Below are 23827 nucleotides of genomic sequence, written 5' to 3' on the forward strand. Positions count from 1 at the left end.
TTATAGGACTGTAGAAATAGTGATAGTGCGTGTGGAGCTGGAAACCTCTCGGAAGAGCCCCTCACAGGGAGTGGCGTTTGCAAAATATAATTTTTTTTTATTCCATGCAAGGGATATGTCTATGGAAAGACATTTTGATGGAATATAGACATAGGGACATGTAATGAAGATAATGGACAGAGAAACACGTAAGGCGAGACTAGCGGGCATGAAGAGGTCAAGAGTGAAAAGATAAGTATCAGTATTTGGATGACAATTATATTGAATTCAATTCTTCAGGTATCTTTTATTTTTAATTGATGCCTTTTTATTTAAACAGCCTCAATGATGTACTTTAATTAATCATTCTTGGCAATCTTTGCCTTACGTTTCCTTGACTCACTGGGGTGGCCTGTACACTGTAGATAAATAAAAATTATCTTTCAATTTCATTTTTAGAAGCAAATCAACTGATTAACTTTTAAAATAAAATGGGAATGCATGGTCTGGAATATCCATTTATTAATACATCCATAGCTGTATACCATATATATATCCGTCTGTCCGCCATCCGCCATCCGCCATCCGCCATCCACCGTCCACCGTCCACCGTCCACCGTCCGCCGTCCGTCCGTCCGTAGACCGTCCGTCCGTAGACCGTCCGTCTGTCCGTGCACCCGTCTATTCGTCTTTCTAACCTTCCTTTCATTCATGCATCCACCCAACCCTCATCCAAGGCTCGGTTGCACTATCCCATGTCTAAATACGCATTCAGTGTATTTAAGTTAATGCTCTTATCCACGAAATTTATCCACTCGAATATGTTTATGCATCTAAATTAGAAATATTGGTAGAATTAGGAAGTATCTTGATCAAACGAGCACAGAACGCCTAGTACATGCTTTTGTGACGTCTAAATTAGACTATTGCAATAGCGTCTTGCATGGTTTACCTACAAAGCAATTAAATAAGTTGCAGCGCTTGCAAAATTCAGCTGCCAGACTAATAACTAAAACTAAGCGCAGAGAACATATAACTCCTGTTTTACGCCAATTGCATTGGCCTGCCTATTAAGCAAAGAATAACTTTTAAGGTCTTATTAATTACTTTTAAGATTATCAACGGTTATGCACCAACATATTTAAACAGTTTATTAGAATCTTATACACCTAAGCGCGCTTTACGCTCTGCTTCTAAGAAGCTATTGATAGTTCCTAAATCATTTACATCTACTTATGGCGATAGAGCATTCTCTATCGCTGCGCCTAAGCTCTGGAATAACCTACCAGAAATAATAAAAAATGCTGAGACTGTTAAACAGTTTAAATCTTTAGTTAAAACATATCTTTTCAAAGAAGCTTTTGACTGATCTATTGCGTCCTTATGAAATACAGATTATGCTATCTTATTATGCTATATTAATTTTAACCCTATATTTGTTTTAACCACACTTTTATATTAGCTATATATTAATTAATTTGTTTTAGATTATCATTATTATAACATTTTAGTCTAGTTATCTATATATATATATATATATATATTATAATTATTACGTCTTAATTATAGTTTATTTGTGATACACATTGTAAACGCATTGAGGCGTAGCGAAATGCGTCATAAAAGCTGTAAATTAAATTTAAATTAAATTAAATTAAACATTCTTCGCACAACCGAGCCCAGTTCCCCAACGGTCTATAGGTATGCAGGATCCAAGCTCATTCAAGCTCATATGACAATGTTATAGATAATATTTACGATTTAAAAAAAACTTTTATACTTTGGAATTGGCAGTTAAAAGAAGATTTAATTACAAAAATATCGAAAGTCATCATTAATAATATAACCTACAATAGAAAAAAACCCAAGATCATTGGCTATGGGAACACAGTTATAAACTAGTAGCCGAATGGAATTTTTTTAAACGATTGAGTAACTACATAAAACTATCATTTATGATGTAAAAACCGCCTGAGTCGAGCCCGAGTTGGCACTGCAGTGCATTGTGGGAGAGTTTTAGGGGACATATTTTGTGTATTTTGTCTTCTAAAATAGCCCCCAATGCATTGAAGTAGAAATCGTAGCAAAGAATATTTTTACGTAAGAAAGCAAAAAATAAAAAATAAAAAAAGTGGTTACCTAATTTTCTTTCGCAAATGTATTGCTTTTCATCTGAGACATTGTCTGCATCGCCGAAGATATAGCGCTTTTTAGGGTCTTTGAACCAGGCATCCGTACCGACATCCATGAAGGCGAAATGAGTTCTACCTCTAGGATTTTCTAACTTCCACAAATCGTTCCTTAATGAAAACGATGCATCATTAATCCATTTCCATGATTTGACAGGCTTTCCCTCGAGACCAATGTGCCACTCACGCTCACTCTTAGTTTTGATTATATTACTAATGTGGGACCATTCTCCTTCTGTTTCCAAAGATACTAAATCGCCATATATCTTCCTACATTCGTGTTTGTAAACATCCCAACGTTTTGGTCGCAATTCAAATGTATAACATGATTGCTGGTAGCAAAGTTCTCCATACTTTCCTAATATGAATCAAACACACACACAAAAAAGATACTGTTAGAGAAACAAAGGTGGTCAAGAAGATAAGTATGAATAAGAAAAAGAATAAGTATGTGTAAGAATAAGAGAGCACATCCATTTTTAGCTCGGCACGCAGCACAGCACAAAAAGGAGTTAAAATGTATTTTTAGTTTTGGCGTGCAGCAATGGTCTGCGGCGAAAAACGAGGGCTCTGATATTCTGCGAACTCAGACATTTTAACGGAATATTGGATATTTTTTTCACTGCCGCCAGCCAAGAACATAAAAGCCACTGAATGTTTTTGTTATTGACAGCAGCGAAAAATCAAAATTCAGCGTGCAGCTTGCAACTACTGAGTTCATTGAATGTCGAAAGCCGCAGTACAGTGAATTTCATTTCTTACTTTGTCCAAATTCGCATATTGCAGGCCTTATAGCTCTATATAAAACGTCACTGAACAAAGAAGAGTTTGCAACTATGACAGCTTTATTCTTTTTGCTTGACTCTGGTTTGTCTTTTCCCCAATGATCATAGGTAAGGGGTTTTCCACTGACCCATTGCCACAGTGGTGTTTCTACAGAGAGGCCAATGTACCAATCAGCCCGTGGAAATTTGTGAAACTTGCTTATCCTATTCTGTAGATAATCTACTTCTTCTTCCGTTTCTAGAGAAACCAAATTGCTGCCGATTCTCTCACATTCTGTCTTGCTGTTATTCCATGTTTGTACGTTGGTATGGAAAGTGTAACAAGAGTCTTTGAAGCAATCTTCACCGGGTTCTTCTAAAGTGGAAAAACAATCAAACAAAAAGATATATAAATGTTTTATCGGCCTAAAGTCGGTCCAGATAAGGAAAAAATTGCCCGTATTATATTTAATAAACGTTTCTATCTTTGTTTCTTTTCTTTTCTTTCTTTCTTTTTTTTTTTTTTTTTTTTTTTTTTTTTTTTTTTTTTTTTTTAATAAAAAAACCCCAGAGATTTTACAGTGTTTCTACCGAGAAGTTACAGACTTGAAAATACGAAAAAGGAAAAAGGGGGCTAAAAATACTGTTGCTACTCTACTTTGTTTTTTATTAGTTAGTTTTGTTTTCCCTGGAGTCTCGATGTTTCCCGAAGCGAAGCTAGTTAAATGTGTTATTTACCGGTCCAAAGTCGGTGACCGTAAGTCTTAAATACGGTTATATATGTTATTTACCCACAAAATTCGCTACGGATATATATATATATATACAGCGATATGCAGAAATTCTGATCCTTTTGTACATATATACAAGTATGTCAAAAATATATCAGAAATTATGGGATATCATCCCTGATATTTTTTTCGAGCAGCCTATCACTAGGGCTTTCTGGAAAAAATATCAGAAATGATATCCCATAATTTCTCACATACTTTTGATATGCTTTTATGTATATCCAAAAGGATCAGAATTTCTGCATATCGCTGTATATATATATATATATATATATGTGTGTGTGTGTGTGTGTATATATATATATATATATATATATATACACCGAATCGCTAAAACGTTGACACTTTAAAGATATATATACATATATGTGTAACCCCATTTTTTAAATTGTCAAAGTTTTAGGGATTCGATATATATATATATATATACAGCGATATGCAGAAATTCTGATCCCACCAAGTATATAGTACATAACTATATCGGGTGAATTATGGGTAATGGACTCGCGGGATTCAAAGCGGGATTCAAGGCGGGATTAAAAGTACCAAAGCGTTTGCTGGCGTTTTCCTTACAGATAAGTTACCTTTCAAAACAAACTCCGCTTGTTCCAACCAGAAAAAGAATTTTCACCTTGCCTACAACTCGACAGTTATTTTCACAGACACATGTGATCTTTATATAAAGACCACTCGAATACTATGAGGATTACTCATAGATCGTGTTTTATCAGGTATAAAAGCACTCGGCTACGCCTCGTGCTTTTATACCTGATAAAACAATCCTACTCGTTTTTTAAACACTACATATATATAATATATATATAATATATAACAAAGTATGTAATGTGGTCTATACTGTTGAAAAACAAAAACAAAACAAACAGCGACACTCTTTTAAACAAGCGATCCGAATTGATCTCCAAATGCCGACATGAAAACAAGTTCTATCTGATGAACAATAGAAATCCAGGCCTAGCTAATTAACTCCTTTCCGAACAATACTTCTTTTGTAAATAATCATTACACCTCTTGTATATAAATATTACAGTAATAGGAATATGTTTCATTAAAGTCTGTCTGATGAGTGCGTAAGCACGAAACTCGGAGTTACAGTGAACATGTCTCGTCTTTAATCCAATCTTTACTATATATATATATAATATATATATAGTATATATGCTGGAGGAGAGGCAGTTGTTGTTTAGAGGGCATTGATCTTTTTTACGGCAGTTGCATGTTTTCTCAGAGGTGGTGGCGGGATCGGTATCGGTGTTGAAGATTTTCTTGTTGTGTTTGGTAATGGTGTTTTTCATGTTTTGCATGCAGCTGTAGCTCACTTTGATATTATTCTTATTGAAGATCCGGTGAAATCTGTGGTGCTTGGGAAAGTGTTTGTGTATGAGCTTCAGGAAGATGCTTCCGACGTTGGTTTGTACATTCTTGCTGTATGGAGGGTTGTACCAGATGATGTTCCGTTGTCTGTTTCTTTTTGAATGTGTAGATGGTTTATGGTTGTTGTATAATATACACCGAATCGCTAAAACTTTGACTCTTTAACGATATATATACATATATGTGTATCCCCCTTTTTTCTATTGTCTTACCTGGATTTTCAAGGAAAGACAATAGGAAAAAGGGGATACATATATATATGTATATATATCACTAAATTGTCAAAGTTTTAGCGATTTGGTGTATATTATATATAATATATATAATATATAATATATATATATATTATATATATATATGTATGTGTGTATATATATATACACTCGATTGCAGAAAAGTTGTAGTATACATTTATACAAATACCTAATTTATTCAGTATATTTAATGACATGCAAAACAGAAAACTAGCTTTATTTATTATTTGTTTCATTCAATGAAAGTCAAAATATTTTATTCTTATGTTTTACATCCTACAGATTATAAATCAATTGGTTTTGAGGGTTAAAAAAGTAAAATTGCAATATGCATCTCATTAGGTATTTGTATAAATGCATAAATGTATACTACAACGTTTTTGCAACGTTTTTTCAATTTCACTTTTCAATTGTTCAAATTATTTTGCAATTTAATTTGTTATTTAAAGTGCTACTATGACGAAAATCGCTCAAACTTGGATTCAGCTGAAACTTCCTAAGAATACTCTTTAAAGGTCCAATAATCACTGTATGAAGTGTTTTCTCGATATTCAGGACGAAAGTATGATATTTTTACGATTATTTTTTGGAGTCTGTGACGTCATACACTCAACATCGAACATCGCTCCATACATTTCTTTGTAGTTCATGATCAAAATATCAGTAGTAAAGGAAGAAAGAAATACCCAAACACCCCAAAATATAAATTATAGTCACAAGTAATGTGAAATAAGCACATTAGCCACCCTTTGGGCTTCATAGGAATAAAATAAATTAAGGATTTATATACAAAGAAATATATGTAGCTTAGATGAGGCCGGTGCCTAACGTCAGGATACAGGACTACCACCGAATGACTTGCTGACATAATATATTTAGAAGTATTTTCTCCTGTTGAACCTCTTTAGGCCAACCAGGAAGCGAGAAAATTCACAAAATTGTGGTAAAATATTTGGTGTACTGTCAAATTGCATACCTCCACATTTGGTGATGTCATTCAGCTTTTCCGCATTCAATTCCTTTACTGCTCGCACCCTGAAAATTACATATAATAATGATATTAAATGCTCTCGATCTAAGTCTGCGTTCACAAGGTACCTGCTTGCGCTCCATAAGCCTCTGGTTTGGGTCTCATCAATGATGGTATACGTATTTTTCTTTTTATTGTTGAATAAAGTTTCTATCACTACTACTATATACCTAATATACTAATATACTACTACTATGATAATTTTTAACCATTCATAATTAAATTGACCAGTATTTACCATTCACACGGAACCGCCTCTTTAATTGCATAATTGAAAAAATACGTTTTGTTTACACGGAACCGTATCAATATTATAATGTTAGTGTTTCGGTCTGATCATGCGCAAAGCATATTGTTTACGGTTTGCCGTACTAAAAGTTATTGACACATATTTTTTACACATTATCGATCAATTTTTCAATCCAAATCAATTGAGGGGCGTAAGAGGCCTTTTGCAAAATATTAACACGTGCCTTTGTGCCTTGTTTGCTTGATTACTAATGTCGTATCCAAAACCTTTTCAAAAAAGAAAAAAATTCCCTTATAAAATATCTTTATTTTGGCGGAGCGAGCGACCGCAAGGGCCGAAGGCCGAGCACCATGCTTAAAAGAAATGGTAACCCACACTCGAGTTGATTTTTCATGCCTTTGCTGACGTCACTTCCGTCCAGTTCATACATATATACGTACATACATACATAGTACACACGTACATACTTCCGCGTACACAACACAGGGATCCCGCTTGATATCAAAGCAAAACTACTCGCAAATATGTCTCTCCAATGCACAGAAAACACCGTAAAGGGCAATATATAAACCTACAATAAATAAATTAAAAAAAAAAGGTGCTTGCAGTCAAAGATGGATCAAGAAGTGTTCTTCAAGAATTCAGGTGTGTGTTTTTTTAGCAAACAATTGTATATTATTACTTTTTTTATAACAAGCATTTCTTTTCGACAATCGACAAACCCTTCTCTCAACATTTTTAATATTTCTATAGATAAGCTTAATTTATTTTATTGCTGGATGAAATATAACACGAAGAGCATATTGCAACAACAATTATTCGTCCTTTTTTTAGCTTTGTAAATCTTTAACGAACTCTCGAATTTGTTTTTCGTCGTAGAAAAGATGCAGATTCGTTCGCCTCCTGTCATCACTGGTTCCCATCGGCAAGCCAAAGAAGACTTCCATGCAATAATTGTATATTTTCCTACAGATAGTTTATTTCAATATTGAATAAGATATAAAATTCCACCAAATATTCAGCTGTTTATTGAGCTTGTCGAGCTAGTATGATTATACAAATTAGCTTAAATTTGATGTTGTTGAGAGATATGTTATTGTATAAAGAGCGGTGCCTTGTCTTTCACTTTAAAAAGCTAAAAAATATTCAAAAAATATTCAAAAAATATTGTTAATTTGTATTTTGCATTGCATTTTGTATTATTTTCTATTCTGTCTCAGTCGTTCTTGTCAAGTTGTAAAGGGACCTTGCGCTGAATTGATTCGTTATCAAAGTCATATATCAGCACGTGACGGCTTGTTGCAAAAGGCCTATTGGATTTGATGGGCAAAAAAAAACCTTTTCATTGTCTAAATCAAACCAAAGGAATCAAATGTTGTGGTGCTCAAGTGAGCAGCCGTTAATGGAAAGGCGCGTGAGGATCTGGGACCGAAACTAATAACGGCTGTGGAGGAGACTATTTTTGAGGTCTCAGATTTTTTTTTATCCGGACAGCAAGGTTCTGTCTACAAACGTACAACTTTTTGGCCGATTTCAAATTCGTCTGGTGTCGTGTTAACGCAGTTTAAGCGTGTAATTGGGCCTCCAATACTGGCAAATTTTGTATTTGCATTAATGTCTTCTGAATTGCTTGGCCTAAACACAACGAATCGTTTAAAAGCCATTCTTCTTTTTTTTCTTTTTTTTTTTTTTTTTTTTGGACGATGCTCTAGAATACGTCTTTCTTGACAAATTTTTCTACAGTTAAACATGTCCTCTTCTTCAAAATTTCAAAAAACTATATTCAAGAGATATCCCAAATGTACATGTTTTGTTGGAAGATCCGAGGGTTAGAAAACTTAGTATATTATCCTGTAACCACAATCAAAATTCCATATATGGTATCAAAAGGATGGCAATTCTCTACTTTCACATCCCAATAATCCTTTGAGTATTTGGGAGGTAACCAGAGGGTAAAACCCACTTATTTTGCTGAAGGCTGATCAGGCCATGCTGAAAATACCTTGTTGGGTATACAAAAATAAAATGAAGAAGTAAAAATCAGAAAAAGATGGATTTAAAAAAATTTTCGTAAGTCAATACATTTTCTGTAAGACCAAAACTCTTGATGATCTGTACACGCAAAAAAAACTTGGAATAAACTGATAATCAGTATTGTACAGATAAAAGCGGGTATAGTATAAATTCAATTAAGAAACCTTTCAATTTGGGACAGTTTTTTGATGGGTACCCCCCAAAGATTCAAGGCATTATAGGGATGTGAAAGTAGAGAATAGCGTCAAAAGTTCCAACTCCCTTATGAGTTTCCGAACACACATGAAAACTGCAGTGGTACAGAAGAAGTAACACAAAAAAATAGTGCAGTTTTTGCATGCTTGTGAAAAGCTCAGTGCAATAAGCGTGCCGTGCCGTGACCGTGATGTTTTCTAGAATTTTAATAGGCTGTTTGTTGTTGTTTTTTTTTTCTCGTTCAATGTGATTGATCTGGCAGAATCGCGACATTTACTTGGCCGCGTCCTCCCCGTTTTTATGCTGTGACCAGGGTATTTGATTGGATGGAATGTTACCTCGCAATAAATGTGATAGGTCTGGCTTTTCACAGTCATACGAAAACTGTTTTACATGTCACTTACAAGGATACATGTTTTACTTACCAGAAGAGAAAAATGAAGAAAGAAAAAAGGAAAAAATATATCTTTCTTAAAGCCATTTAGATCTGAAAAAAAAAAAAAAAAAAAAAAAAAAATCAGAGTTCTTGATTATCTCTAGCCTGAAAAGCAATATATTATAAAAATAGTTTGATTACTTGTTTAAATTCTGATCAAATGATAAAGATCATCGCTACGGAGATTGGTTGGTCAGACTTCAACAACGAATTATATAATCTAGGTTATACACTTATTGCATTATTAACATCCACTGATGATGGCGGTATGTGCGCTGAAACATGTTTGTATTAAAGAAACTTGTTCTATCTCTATGTCCAAGGTCGTAAAGACCATCACTGCGGGGAATTGGTTGGTCTGACTTGAACATCGAAAGAGAGAAAAGTGTCTAGGGTCGTAAAGACCATCACTGCGGGGGATTGAACAACGAAAGTTAATATATGATCCAGGGTCTTAAAGATCATCGCTGCTTTAATTCTTAGGTCCGACGATAACTCGCAATATTTTAATGATATTTTACTGATAGACAAATTATCTTTGGGTAGACCACATACTATTTCCATGAATGAGCAAAAAAATTCCTACAAGAAATAATGAAATCGACTTTGTGAGAAATTCTTGGGAATACCTGTTTACTCAGAAAAGAAAAGAAGAAAGTTTGAAATTTTACGAAGTAACAACATTTGTAATGCGTACTTTAAAAATATATAAAGAACAAAATATACGTAAAAGTGAATATGTTCTATAAACATTTATGACTCGGCAACAGATATAGAAAGGAGTTTGCAATATTATGGATTAGTCTTTATAAAAGGCCGACTTACCTCTGTTCCAGCGTTCACCAACTGCAATGTGTGTTCATGAAGAATAAAGGTTTTTACGTGTTTTATGACATAGCACCTGTTGTTATTACCTCACACGTATACTATGAACATTATATCAATGTCGTCTTTTACAGGTGTCAAAATGTTGTTATTGTTAATGTTAAAAATATTGCTTAAAATCGTAATAAATAACTGTTAATAAAACATTTTTGAAAATCACGTTAACTCTTCATTAACAGAAAATAGTGTTTTACAAATAGCAGAATCTTGAAGTTCCCAGAAATGAATTGATCATCAAATATTTTTTCCTACTATAAGAAAAAGCAGAAGGGGGAAAAAGTTTGTTGCCGGTATACCAGCTGTTGAGAAGCAAATCCATTAACAAGAAAAACAAGAAAAAAAAAAAAAAAAAAAAAAAAGAAAAGAAAGAAAAGAAAAATGTTACCCAAGCGTTGTACTAGTGAAAAGCTATGGTGAAGTACTAATTCTTGGTTACTTCAATATGCAATGGAAAATAATGATAATAATAATAATAATAATAATAATAATGATGATAATAATAATAATAATAATAATAATAATGATAACATTAATAATAATAATAATAATAATAACAATAATGATGATAGCAATAATAATAATAATAATAATAATCATGATAATAATAATAATAATAATAATAATAATAATATTAATAATATTTACCAACGCAGTTACCTAAATATATGGCTTTCTGTAATTAGTTTGTTATTTCGAAATATTTTGATAAAATTTCCTTTACAAACTCGGAATGACCTTGAATTGAAACAAAGAGGGTTTCTCTTAGTCCACGGTTATCTTTTAAAATTTATTTTCCCTAGAAGTAGGAATTTGTAAATTTTGAACAAAAAATTCAAATTCAAAAAAATAAAAATAAAATTTAAAAAATGAACAAATGATATCATTATTTTACGGGCCTCTACGAACACTTCAAGATTATAAAGCTTTGTAAGGGTAGACTGTCTCATGTACGAGATGCTATATATATCAAGCATTTGAAACCATTATAATAAATGTTCAATCCACCTTTGAGGGGATGGAGTGCAATGCTTCGTTTAGTCAAAGAATTGAAGCCATAAGTACTGAATGCTCAAACAGATTCTCAGAAAGCCAAGATGTTTCTCACATTTGATAATTGACTTTATGGAATTGAAACGTCCAAAATCTATCTAAATGTTACGAAATATATAATCAAAAATTTTAGAATCCAATCTTTATATGTTTTCGCCAAACATGTCTGGACAATTTGTTTATTTTTTCAATCAACATTCGCTTAAATAACCGATCTGAAGCTTCAATCATTAGTGGTTTTCTTTGTTTTATCTTAAACAATTATTAATAAGTTTCATGGGAAGAAACTAGGGACACATAAACCTCGATAACCTAAATAACGTCCTCGAGATCCCTAAAGGCAAGATGAGGGAAAGACACCTAGTCAATGTAGTAAGGACAAAGGGACATGTAATGGAGGTTCAGCAGATCCCTAGGTACATGAAGATGGAAAGACACCTAGTCAATGGAGTAAGGACAAAGGGACATGTAATGGATGTTCAGCAGATCCCTAGGGACATGAGAATGAAAAGACACCTAGTCTATGGAGTAAGGACAAAGGGACATGTAATGGATGTTCAGCAGATCCCTAGGGACATGAGAATGAAAAGACACCTAGTCTATGGAGTAAGGACAAAGGGACATTTAAGGGAATTCTATGGGAGATCCCTAGGGGTATAAATGTGGAAAGACACCTAGTCTATGGAGTAAGGACAAAGGGATAAATGTAAAGGAGGTCCAAGAGATGCCTATAGGGAACGAGAAGGTGGAAAGACATCTAATCTATTGACTAAGGACAAGGGGATATGTAAGGGAGTTCTTGAGATCCCTAGGGACAAGAGGATAGAAAAACACCTAGTCTTTTGAGCAAGGACAGAGGGGCATTTAGGAAAGGTCCAGGAAATCCCTAGGGGCACGAGGATAGAAATTCACCAGTCCAGCTATAGAGTAAACACCAGACATCATGGAACAGAGGTCAATTTTAAAGACACTGAGAAATATCTTGATGACAATCAAATTTATTCAACAATTTATTTAACATCTTTAGGTTTAATTTCTTTTATTTTTAATGCATTTTTTCAAATTTCATCATCCTAGATAATGTGATTTTGGTTGTTCTTGAGTTATGTTGGTGGATGGTACTCTAAAAATGAATAAATAAAAAAGCCTGTGAATTTTCAATAATTTCCATCCATCCATCCATCCATCCATCCATCCATCCATCCATCCATCCATCCATCCATCCATCCATCCATCCATCCATCCATCCATCCATCCATCCATCCATCCATCCATCCATCCATCCATCCATCCATCCATCCATCCATCCATCCATCCATCCATCCATCTATCTATGAACATTGATCACAGAGCTTTACCTCTGCACTATCCATCCGTACCAAGCAACGCCGGCGTCGCTTCATTAGCGATTACTTTCTTTACAAAAGTTAATCTAATTTACCTTCAGTACAGTAATATAGAGAGAGCGGTTCTTTCGTGCTCTTATATGCTCAGATAGGCTGTGTTTTCAACAGAAATGTTAACTTGCCTAAAATTCTTGGTGGTGTTTTAATCCGACAGCCACCTTTCAAGAATAACACTGTGATTGGCCGATTTATTTGGTAGGATAACTTAAACCATCTTGCCAGGTAGTTTTTTAGGTACTTTGCCTTACTTCCGGTGTTATATTTAAGCTAGTTTAAATTGTCCTAGTGAAAACACAGCTATAATGTATTTATTTTGGTGGGACATAAGGTACTTTGTTTACACAGCGATGACAGATATGACTTTGACAAACGCAAAACGAAACCCGAACCACGATTCGTTATCCGTAATACGACCTTGAGGTCAAGCTAGCCAAAGATCATTGTGATCGACTGATATGGTACGAATAGTGCAGCATGCAGTTAATAATCACTTCGTACAGCTGATTCAAACCAGAAAGACCGTTGGTCGAAAAGGACGTTTACTTTTAAGATAAGTGAGCCCTATTTAGTATCCATTTAGAAACAAACATACATCATTGAACACTATGTAGCTTCCACGAATACGTGAAACAAACACAGCGATAAATAACCCAATCCTTCTGTCCTAGCGCCCTTGCTTCAACGCGGTACTGTATTCTTCAAGTTTCTATCGTTAACTACAGGCATTACAAAAAGTTTTCGACGCTCTGAGTCTTATTGGGCGAATGTATGTTGCAAACGTTTGGTGTGGGCTTCAAAGTTCAACCAAAAGACATATAACCATGCTGACATGTGGGAATTTGAGTCTTGAAATCTTGCCTGTCTGCCTGTCTGCCTGTCTGCCTGTCTGCCTGTCTGCCTGTCTGCCTGTCTGCCTGTCTGCCTGTCTGCCTGTCTGCCTGTCTGCCTGTCTGCCTGTCTGCCTGTCTGCCTGTCTGCCTGTCTGCCTGTCTGCCTGTCTGCCTGTCTGCCTGTCTGCCTGTCTGCCTGTCTGCCTGTCTGCCTGTCTGCCTGTCTGCCTGTCTGCCTGTCTGCCTGTCTGCCTGTCTGCCTGTCTGCCTGTCTGCCTGTCTGCCTGTCTGCCCATCCATCCGTCCACCCCCTTTCATACTTCCACCTACCTACTCACTACAAAAAGCAAAAAACAAAAAAAACAAAAACAAAAAAAAAACAAAAAAAAAAAAAACAAAAAAAACAAAAACAAACAAAAACAAAACAAAAAAACAAAGTAGTTGCCAACACGAAATATCGTGCTTACCTATTTTTTTCTCGCAAATAAACGGCTTTTCGTCACAGGCGGATAGCGCATCTTTGAAGATTCTCTCGGGATTTTTTGATAAAGCGGCGATCCCCATTGAAACATATGGTGATCTACCCCTGGGATATGTATGCGTCCATATGCGTTTGTCGAAAGAATTAGATGCACTGTTAACCCATTTCCACGACGTAAGAGGTTTCCTTGAAAGACCAATGAACCAATCGTCGTTTGCATGGCTGTGGTTGCCGGTGACTTTTTGTCGCCTGATTTCTTTAGTGATGTAGGCCCATTCACATTCTGTTTCTAGTGAAACTAAATCGCCTCCTAATTTTTTACATTGTTTTCTGTGAACATCATAATACTGTTCTCGATTTAGAAATGTATAACAAGAGGTATCATAGCAATACTTTCCATTGGATACTAGATAAAAAAATAAATAAAATACTGTTAGGGAAACGAAGGAGGCGTATCGTCAGTGCATCAGCAAATCGTTCCTCTCTATGGTATTCAAAGTCGTTGTATGTATAAATACAATCGCCAGACAAGCGCAAAAAATCGAATTTCTTTTTATTTCACCAATCAAAATCCTTTGGTGAAATATTTTCAAAAATAGCAATGAAACTTCCCGCCGAACCGAATTTTACTGTGCGGATACGCCCACTGGGACCACTATGATAAACTAGTATCATTAACCTATCATAATGCGACATTTAATTCAATATTTTGAACCGGCCAATCAGATAGCACATTGATATAATAAGATTATTCAATAGGTCCCGGTTGGTGTGTCTACAGTAATTCTTCAAAATCAAGTCGTCACGCTCGCTCATTAACCCAAAAACACGGACGATGTCAAATCTTAGACACAAGAAACCTTTATATTTCTTCTTTCCAAAACATTAGAAATATCACAGATATTTGGGTTTTTACTATTTGTCTTAGAAAAGTTTGGAAGCGATTACGCGAGAGTGTAAATTTTACCTAGTTTTAACTCCCCCTCCCCCTCCCCCTCCCCCCCCCCCCCCCCCCCCCACTCAATTTTATTCTAAATATAGTGCTTATTTGTATGTGATTGTACAAATTAGCAATATATTTTGGCTAAAATGTGCTTCGCGTTTGCTTTTAGTATTAATGATGAGAAGCTTTGTGTGACATCAATAATAGTTTTCCAGTTAATTTAGCAATGCATAGTTCTTGGGATCCCTCGGTGGGTGACAAGGTAGAATCTATGTGTACCAAGCTGGATTCGATGACTTTCAAAATTGGTAAAATTTACATTCTCGCGTCATTGCTTCTACAGCATCCCGACGGCAAAGTGTTATTTAAAAAAATATCCCAAATATCGGTTTTTCCCGACTGTCTGGCGATTAATTCTCGGTATTTACAAACAACCAGTGCCAGAAATGCTATTAGTGCCAACAGTTTTAAAAGTATTATACGTAAATTAGATTTCGTGCCATTTATATATCGTTACATTTTTTTGTAGTATACATACATGTAATATGTTTTGCGGATTTATACTTTTTATTATCGTATCGTATCTCTTTTTAAAATTAAATTATTATAATGGAATTATTAATTTATCGTTAATAGTATTTTTTCTTAACTTTATGATTATGCATAGGGATTTTATATTTTTATATTCGCAAGTGTGTATTATAAACAAGTGTGTTAATTGATCCTAGGCGTTATAGTAAGTTGAGAAATAACTTAAATTATTATTATTATTATTATTATCATATGTTTATTTCAACTTCAGACATTTTTGCTACATGAACACAGAATATTGCGGCCATGAATAGTCTAAGCAATTATCTGCATGACTGATTTTACAAAGATGTATACAAATTTAACAATTGTACAGTACAGACGTTTCACTATTATTGTTATTAGCAATGTTATTATTATTATCATCATTATTTTTATTATTATCATTATCATTATTATTATCATTATTATTATTATTATTATTATTATCATTATTATTATTATTATTATGTATAATTGATTATTATTGAAATGTACAATCAATGCTTTTAGTATTTTTCATGTACTTATGTGTAAAAGATTCAAGTAGCTAATCGTAGATTGCCTATATATAGCAAGATTTACGATTGAGTTTGGAAAACATAATAAAATTTACATAATAATAATAATAATAATAACTATTATTATTATTATTATTATCATTATTATTATCATTATTATTATCATTATTATTATCATTATTATTATCATTATTATCATTATTATTATCATTATTATTATTATCATTATTTAACAATTATTCGCCTTAGGTGAAGTGATTATCGGGGACTCGCGGGACTCGCGTTTCGGTAAATATTCCCCGATAATCACTGAGCCTGAGGCAAATAATTGTTCTAGTATGAATACCCAGGTGATTCTTTCAAAAAGAAAAAATAAAGATAAGATAAAAGGCATTTTTTCCGGTAACAGCAACAAAGCGGCTGGCCGCCATTTTGAATTTTCTCTGGAGATGATTATCGTGTGATAGTGTGAGTTTCTTGACTAATCAGCCCGCGAGATTTTCTATAATCACCTGCGTATTTTTACTAATATTATTTATTATAATTAAATTTTTCAATAAATTTGCAGATCGTATTTTATCGCGTATTATAAGGCACTCGGCTAAGCCTCTTGGTTTAAACTCGATGAAACACTCCTGCTCATTTATTGAACAGTACATAATGTTGACTCGCTCTCATTCTCTGCTGTCAACCAAAACTTGCCTTAACTTTTTTTTCATTGGCGCCAATATAAACCCAACTGGTAGCTTCGAGTTTGTGAAATATTTTTTAAATGCTGTTAATATCTGGATAATATTGCGATTTTATTTGTTATGCTTTACCAGTCAAATCTCTTACCTCTTTTTGTTTCGCATATTGCACCTCTGGGGTACTTCTTGTAATAGTCGCCAAAGCCACCTGCAGGAGGCTGTCGTGATATGTAAACGATGTCTTCTTTCCAGAAATAATTACTTGGTTCATCATTATACCAATGGTTAATTGTAAGAGGCTTCCCACTGAACCATTCCCATAGTGAGCCTTTAACTGAGAGACCAATGTACCACTCTTTATGATGTTGAAGGTTGAGTTTCTTGATCTTTTCCTGTAAATAGACCAGTTCTTCTTTTGTTTCTATGGAAACCAAGTCACCATTATTACTTTTATTACATTCGTCTCGGGCATCCTTCCATGTTCTTGTTCTGTCTGTGTTAAACGTGTAACACGAGTCTCCTAAGCAATTTTCTCCGGCCGGTACTTAAAGCAGAAAAATCATACAATACTTATAAGTTATTGCAATTTTGCGCCGCTTATACCGGTTTATGCTGGCTGCAATTTGAGAGAAAATATATCCCGTATTGGCCTTATTAGTCACGAATAATTTTTGTCTCGCGATTTTCCTAACGCGATTAGGCCTTTTGCAACAAACAGTCACGCGTCTAATATATGACTTTGATAACGAATAAATCCAGCTCAAGTTCCCTTGGGAAAGGCTCTGCTGGATGGCAAACGAACATTAAATTGCTTCGTATCTTGAAATCGAAAGTAAGTTTATAAGGGGAAAAAAGTATTGTTGAAAAGGTTTTGGATGCGACGTTAGTAATCCAGCGAAAAAATAAAATAAAGGAAGTCCAATTTTTTTGAAAGCCATCCAGTGACAATCATGTGACAATATATTGCAAAAGGCCTATTTCATAGCCCATAATATGAGTTTTTGTCACATACCAACTGTCAAACTTCAATTTATCGTACTCTGACAGATTGATCAATATAGTATCAAGTGAACGTGAACAAGTTTCGATGTTTCCCCGGCGGAGGCCCTCAGCGGGCAACATTATGTTATTGACCGGTAATGACTGCACCGAAAGTGATTTTCACGGAAATGTAAGTTTTATCCAAAATCTTTAATCAAATAATCACATCGTGCACTTTAACGTTTGGAATATAACTAATGACACTTAATGACTGGAACCTTGGCAAAGCAGTATGTTTTGTGGTTCCTCGACGGAGATGTTTCCCTCTGCTTAGTACACCTATTTAAAGCGTTCTAAGCATGACATACCTCCACATATTATAGAAGAAGGAGAATCACAACCAACAGAGGAATCTTGAAGCTCGTTTTCATTTTCTTCCTTTGTAGCACCAGCCCTGCCAAATAAAATAATAATAACAATAGATAATAGATAATAATGAATAATTGGATATTGGGAATTATCAGCGGATTCGGCAGAGTCGCTCTTCCTCCATCGGGATGAAGGAAGAGTATGATGATTTCCAAGAATAGCGAGGGCGGATCCAGGGTTTTTTGAAGGGGAGGGGGGGGGGGGGTATATTTTGTGGGCAAAGGAATCCCAGTCGCATTTTTACCACAGGAAGCCCGTTTGACCTCAGGAATGACAGAGGGGTCGCGACCCCCCCGACCATTCCCCTGGATCCGCCCTTGAATAGATTGATAGGTACATGTTATTTACTGAGAGAAACCGTAATTACAGAAAAAACTATTGTACTCTCATATGAAATTAAATCGTTATAAAGATAAAAACAGTTACATTGCTATGCGCGAAAACTCCTAGGCTAGGAACTATCATTCGTGGTCACTGAATGGAACTGTAAAATGGGGTATTTGCCATCGTAACGAAGTAGGTTTTGGTGGACGTCAATCAATGCGCTTCCATGACATTCCATAGACACGTGCCCTTAAAAGCTTTGTGTTTTCCGTCAATGCTGGGAAACATTTTGATTGGCGTCCACTAAATCTCTATTATGTATCGAAAAAGTTTTTCACAATTTTGCTTGTGTGATTGAAAAGCGCTGTAACATGAAGGCTGAGAATGGTGGAATAACAACAAGTATATACGTCATATTTTACTTGCCAGAAGAGAAAAATGAAAAATGAGCAAAAGAAAAGATAGTTTCTTGAAGCCATTTTTCGCCTGTGAATAACGTGGTTTTCAAAGAGACTTGATTGTTGATAACCTGAAAAACATAGAAAATGTTTGAAAACCAGATTAGAGAAATCTCTTATCTCATCTTAACTTCTTACTTTTGGAACTAGAGTTAACTTAACGTTAGAACTTTATAATTATTATTTGTTGAGTTAAATAGTAGGAAAATCAAAGCATATAAATATCATTTATTTATATAAATATAGATAGATTAATAGATAATTCCAACAAAAGAAACGGAAGAAAGGAAACCTTAAATAGATAATAATAATAAATTAAATTAAATTAAACTAATGGCAATTAAGAGTGGCTGCACAAAATGGAGCTTCTTCCACTGGATTCCAATTGGAATTGAAAAGTCGATTTTAGCATAGAGTGGAAACCTGAAATGTTGGTTTGCCGAATTTAAGAACGAAAGAGGGCGAAGCGTTGTTGGTCGTGAACATCATCGCTGCAGGAGTTCGAGACTGGTTGTTCTGATTTGAACAACGAAAGAGAGAAAAGAGTCTAGGTTCGTAAACATCGTCGCTTCCCGGAATTCCTTTGTCAGGGGATGCACGAGATATTATACTGAGATTGTAGGCCATACATATATTCTCGAAAGAGCAACATATTATGAACCTGAACGGCGAGAAATATACTACAACTACAACAAATAATGAATTTTTGAATTTTTTTTCCCTTGGAATATGTGTATTTTCTTATTGCGTTTCCTTAGAAGAAATATGTAAGATTTACAAATTAACAAAATAAATATTTTCTCTAAACATTTAAGACTAAATAATAGATATAGCAGAGAGTATGCAATGTTAAGAATAATTCTTCATAAACAACCGACCTACCTTTGTTACAGCGTTGACCAACTGTAATGTCTGTTCATGAAGAATAAAGGTTTTTACGTGTTTTATGATATAGCACCTGTTGTTATTACCTCACACGTATACTATGAACATTATATCAATGTCGTCTTTTACAGGTGTCAAAATGTTGTTATTGTTAATGTTAAATATTGCTTAAAATCATAATAACTAATTGTTAATAAAGTATTTTTAAAAGGTACATTAACTCTTCATTAACAGAAAATAGTGTTTCAAATGGAAGATTCTTGAAGATCCCAGAAATGATTTGAAGGAGAAGCAAAAGGGGGAAAAAGTTTTTTTGTCGGTATACCTGTTGAGTAGAAAATGTTTTGGGGAAAAAATGTTACCATTTACTGGTGGACGAACGTCGAACTTCACATGAGCCGAACCTAATTGAAACAAAGGATAGCAAGGCGGTCGTCTTATGTCGATGTTATTAGTATCGGCTCATTCGAAATTCGGTGTCTGAAATTATTCTCATTTACTTCATTAAAATGTTCATATCTATACACACTCTATGGTGATTTTTATAATCCCCACGCATTAACAACAACACAATTGCAGTTTAGGGACTAGTTTCGTCCGTTTATTAGGACCTTTTCAACCTAAAGAGTTGAATATCGCAAAAACTTGTTTTTTCCTGTCTATGAGCAGTCTGTCAGTCCACTCCACTCCACTATGTCCTCGTAATAAAGTGGACTTCTGGGCTAGCTCCCTTAGCTAAATGTTTTATAGTTTTGTCATGACACTTTGCGGGGAGGGGGAGGGGAGGAGGGAATGAGAAAAAACCGCATTTATAGGAGAGTGAAAAATAATACATACCAACGTGAGAACCTAAAAATGTGGCATTCGGTCAAAGGTGTAGAAATATTGTCACCAAATGACCTTTCTGAGCCCGGAATTATGTTGAAACGAATATGGCGTATCTACAGTTGCTCTTCTACATTTGGACTAGGTTTTTGATGTGGGAAATTGCTAAAATTTAATAGAAAAATAATATGTGTCTGAAACTCAGACTTCAAAATTTGCTTTTGGAGGTAAATCAACTCGTCACGAAGTATGAAGTAATTCAAACAGAATCAGATATTTGCCAAATAAGTTTGAAGTCTTAGGTTTTTTAATGTGTTAGATTTTTTCTTATTCACCTGTTGCTTTATTGAATTTTAAGATTCACGACGTGTTATTTGTTAGATATAGCTTTATAGGGTGTTGTTGAAAGTGCGTTAATCTTAACATACCCACGTAAATATCCAGCACAAACTTAATGTACGAGTACACGAACCAATATCACTTGAACAAAAAAAAAAGATAAAATTAAAAAATTAACCCAACCATAAAGCAGACAAACCAGTATTATTTTAACAATCTCTCGTTCACAGGGTTATCTATAGAGCGTTTTTACTCACGTGAGAAGGCAGCCATAAACAATAGAAACTTTCTGCACAGTATTTGCATAAAAATAGAGTTCAATTCCCGGAGGATGGAAAATGTATTGTTTTGGTACCCCATAATGGCCGCTGTGACGTCACGTGAAAACGCTCCTATAGCATCTCAGTTTTTTAGATATCTAGGCTTTGTTGTTTGCCCCTGATTGGTTCAAGTTTGATTCCTTTGTTCTCCTTTTATGTCGTGATCGTGTCTTCAATAGTCCAGTTTCGAGTTCCAAATTACCGCTGTGTTTCTTGATTACCGACGCATTTACTCAGGCTTAGCCTCGACTCAGTGTCTAATTACTCGCAAATACCAACAGTAAATTAAAGAATGCACCACTTCAACAATACAAACACTTTGACGGACCTTCACTGGAACACGTGAATATTCTACACAAAATCGAGGCTAAGCCTGAGTATATGAGTCTAAGATCAATAAACACAGCGGTAATTTGGAAATCGAAAAGCGTCTGTTGGTCCCCGTGAATTTGCACCAATAGTAAAAACGTTGATAAAGAACCTTATCTTTCACGCTTGTAAAAGACTACCTTTACAGAAAAAAAAAAGAAATATTGGTTCCAAGTAATAGGACGTGAAGGCCTTTTACAACTAGCGAAAGCAGATATTTTGTTACAAACAATAACCACATTAGCCTGTTTCCGTCCAGTTAGTGGCAAATTGCTGTGAATTAACGAGAAGATTGATAATTGAAATATTGGTTTCAGGTAATAGAACGCGAAGGCCCTTTATGACCAACTAAAAAAAATACATGTTTTCTTTGTCTTTTTTTAGATAATACCCAAACTTGGCCTTTTTCTGTTAGTTTTTAATTCGCAGCAGTTTGTCACTAACAGGACTGAAACATGCTAATGTAAGTATTGTTTGTAACAAACATCTGCTGCCCTCAGTTTGTTATATAAAAGGCCTTCACGTCGATGGATCGCCGTTAAATACATGTAAGAAAAGCCCCCGAAAATGAACGTAACACTCGAACTCGTAAAAGTAAACTGTCCAGAAATCGCAAAATTACACATCGAAAAGTTAATAGCCATGGTCCATTTGGTAGAGATAACTGCTATTGTCAACCTGTTTCTCAATGCTTTTCTAATGTTGACTGCAACATTGGGCAATGGAATCATTATATTTGCAATCTTGAGATCACCGCAGCTGCAAACGCCTTCTTACTTACTGATAACAAGTTCAGCCTTCACAGATCTTTTGGTTGGCCTGACATTTCATCCTTTACAAATCGTTCTTAACGTTGATTACCTACAAAGCAACATCGAAAGAATGTGTGAAATGGCTAATTTACTAACGTTGGTCATTGTTTATTTTGGTTTTCTTTCGATGTTTATGGTAACAGCTATAAGCATAGACAGATACTTGGCACTGACTCTAAGAAATCGATACTCCATTATTGTCACCAAGAAAAGAGTTCGTGTATTGATTGTAGCCTCTTGGATTTTGCCGAGTCTCTTGTCATTTTTAACGGCAATCAAACAATTTGCTGCAACTTTACTGGTTATTGATACTTCTCTATCCGTGGTCTTCCTCTCAATAACCTTTGTTTTCTACGGCAAATCTTTCAGAGCTCTTCATCTTTACACGGCGCAAGTTCACGCCCAACAACCAAACCCATCGAATGGTAGTTTTAGTGTTGTTAGATACAAAAACATTTTAAGGACAATGTTTTTGGTGTTAGGATGCCTCGTCTTGTGCTCTTTACCGTTAGTGGGCACTCTTATAGCGAGGAGTACTAATGAAAGCACTAACGAAACAGTATTTGCTTACTTTGTATCGCTGACAGTTGTTAGTCTTAATTCCAGTATTAATCCAATCATTTATTTAATAAGGTTTACGGATATCCGTACTAAGTGTATTCAACTAATTTGGAATTGATTCTAGTGCATGTTTGCAGGTTGTTTTCTGTTATTATGGCAATTTTTTTCCTTTGTATTCTTATGTTACGACATAGTTAATAACTATGGTTACAACAATGCGGGCTTCCGCCTGAAATTTTGCTGATTAGCTTTGAATTTTGAATATTATATTATTCTCATTTTATTCTTATAAATATCAATTGCCCGCAAACTTTACCATGCGCAATACGTTCAAATTAAGCTTTATAGTTTCAAAAATGTAATTCACTTCAATTCAATCATTGTCCGCAAGGCTTCTTCTATTAGCAATACCTTTAAAGCAGGGCTTTTCAGTCTACGATTTTACTTCAAATAAATATAGAAACTGCCCGCAAAGCTTTCATGATCAACGCAGGGCTTTTCAATTTCAAAAAATAAAATAAAATCTCTTCAATTCAATCATTGCCAGCAAAGCTCCCATGACCAATACGCTCAAAGCAGGGGTTTTCAATCTACAATTTTACTTCAAATAAATATAGAAAGTGCCCGCAAAGCTTCAGTGAGCTTTTCATTTTCAAAAAATCAATTTATTCTAAGTCAACTAGTACCCGCAAAGCTCCCATGAGCATTCAATACGTTCAAAGCAGGGGTTTTCAATCTAACAAATATCATTCTATATTCTCACTATCACATTATTAAATTCAGTTTTGTACAATTCTGCCAACCATCGCAAATTAGGCTTTTATTTAGGCTCTTT

At 34.8% G+C, this 23827-nt stretch overlaps 3 protein-coding genes across 5 annotated transcripts; 1 reads left to right on the forward strand and 2 right to left on the reverse strand.

Moving 5' to 3' along the window:
* Positions 1–266: 266 nt before the first annotated feature.
* LOC148912529 (brevican core protein-like) lies at positions 267–10181 on the reverse strand. Its single transcript, XM_089027827.1, has 6 exons — positions 10140–10181; positions 9304–9365; positions 6346–6404; positions 2931–3308; positions 2119–2526; positions 267–398 (listed from the first exon to the last, which is right to left on the reverse strand). Exons 2-6 carry the CDS (start codon positions 9357–9359, stop codon positions 379–381), a joined length of 921 nt encoding a protein of 306 aa, XP_088883953.1. The 5' UTR covers positions 9360–9365; positions 10140–10181; the 3' UTR covers positions 267–378.
* A 2050-nt stretch (positions 10182–12231) lies between these two features.
* On the reverse strand, positions 12232–21322 carry LOC116298774 (C-type mannose receptor 2). Of its 3 annotated transcripts, none has more exons than XM_089027824.1 (8): positions 21188–21322; positions 21020–21071; positions 19764–19793; positions 18850–18952; positions 18039–18124; positions 16838–17110; positions 13953–14372; positions 12232–12372 (listed from the first exon to the last, which is right to left on the reverse strand). In XM_089027824.1, the coding sequence occupies exons 4-8, from the start codon at positions 18900–18902 to the stop codon at positions 12353–12355; spliced, it is 852 nt and encodes a 283-aa protein (XP_088883950.1). In that variant the 5' UTR covers positions 18903–18952; positions 19764–19793; positions 21020–21071; positions 21188–21322; the 3' UTR covers positions 12232–12352. The 3 variants fall into 3 exon arrangements, with proteins under 3 accessions (XP_088883950.1, XP_031563187.1, XP_088883949.1); XM_031707327.2 differs by having other exon boundaries at positions 16838–17233; positions 21188–21321; XM_089027823.1 differs by lacking the exon at positions 19764–19793 and having other exon boundaries at positions 16838–17233.
* A 375-nt stretch (positions 21323–21697) lies between these two features.
* LOC116298782 (octopamine receptor beta-1R-like) lies at positions 21698–23827 on the forward strand. Its single transcript, XM_031707336.2, has one exon. The coding sequence runs from the start codon at positions 22187–22189 to the stop codon at positions 23108–23110; it is 924 nt and encodes a 307-aa protein (XP_031563196.1). The 5' UTR covers positions 21698–22186; the 3' UTR covers positions 23111–23827.

Source organism: Actinia tenebrosa, unplaced genomic scaffold, assembly GCF_029948245.1.
Source record: "Actinia tenebrosa isolate PJP-AT-01 unplaced genomic scaffold, QUT_ActTen_1.0 PGA_scaffold11__36_contigs__length_13525064, whole genome shotgun sequence".
NCBI lineage: Eukaryota > Metazoa > Cnidaria > Anthozoa > Actiniaria > Actiniidae > Actinia > Actinia tenebrosa.

Bases quoted from the DNA above. Each gene is read 5' to 3' on its own strand.
- LOC148912529 (XM_089027827.1), bottom strand. From the start codon at position 9,359: ATGGCTTTAAGAAAGATATATTTTTTCCTTTTTTCTTTCTTCATTTTT. The intron at 3,309-6,345 runs GTATGCAATTTG...TTTCCACTTTAG, and splicing joins TGACATCACCAAATGTGGAG to AAGAACCCGGTGAAGATTGC. The intron at 399-2,118 runs GTAACCACTTTT...ATTTATCTACAG, and splicing joins CATTTGCGAAAGAAAATTAG to TGTACAGGCCACCCCAGTGA.
- LOC116298774 (XM_089027823.1), bottom strand. From the start codon at position 18,902: ATGGCTTCAAGAAACTATCTTTTCTTTTGCTCATTTTTCATTTTTCTC. The intron at 14,373-16,837 runs GTAAGAGATTTG...TTTTTTATCTAG, and splicing joins AATATGCGAAACAAAAAGAG to TATCCAATGGAAAGTATTGC. The intron at 12,373-13,952 runs GTAAGCACGATA...ATTCATTTTTAG, and splicing joins TATTTGCGAGAAAAAAATAG to AGTACCATCCACCAACATAA.
- LOC116298782 (XM_031707336.2), top strand. From the start codon at position 22,187: ATGAACGTAACACTCGAACTCGTAAAAGTAAACTGTCCAGAAATCGCA.